The 210-nt window shown below is 51.9% G+C and overlaps 1 protein-coding gene across 1 annotated transcript in view; it reads left to right on the top strand.

Annotated features, from left to right (window-relative positions):
• Nucleotides 1-210, top strand: part of LOC119592805 (carbohydrate sulfotransferase 11-like) — a gene marked incomplete in the record, with an annotated part of 7,914 nt that overhangs the window by 5,312 nt on the left and 2,392 nt on the right. Inside the window, 1 exon segment of the mRNA XM_037941713.1 lies at nucleotides 3-127. Within this exon segment, the coding sequence (XP_037797641.1) occupies nucleotides 3-127 (125 nt within the window).

The raw sequence follows: 210 nt of genomic DNA on the forward strand, positions 1-210 counted from the left end.
AGCCGAGATATGGAGCAACCCACAACACGGCCTTCGAGATGTACCACAGCCCCGCCGCGCTCGAGGAGAGAGACCAGGCACTAAAGAGCAGTGCCAGGGTCATCATCGTCAGGCACCCGTTTACCAGGTGTGTACTCATGACCTTTCCTGACCTCTGACGTGAGCTTTATCTCGGCTTCTCGTGTTATTATTGGAACATTATGATTTTTA

Source organism: Penaeus monodon, chromosome 31 (genome assembly GCF_015228065.2).
Source record: "Penaeus monodon isolate SGIC_2016 chromosome 31, NSTDA_Pmon_1, whole genome shotgun sequence".
In the NCBI taxonomy this organism is placed as follows: Eukaryota; Metazoa; Arthropoda; class Malacostraca; order Decapoda; family Penaeidae; genus Penaeus; species Penaeus monodon.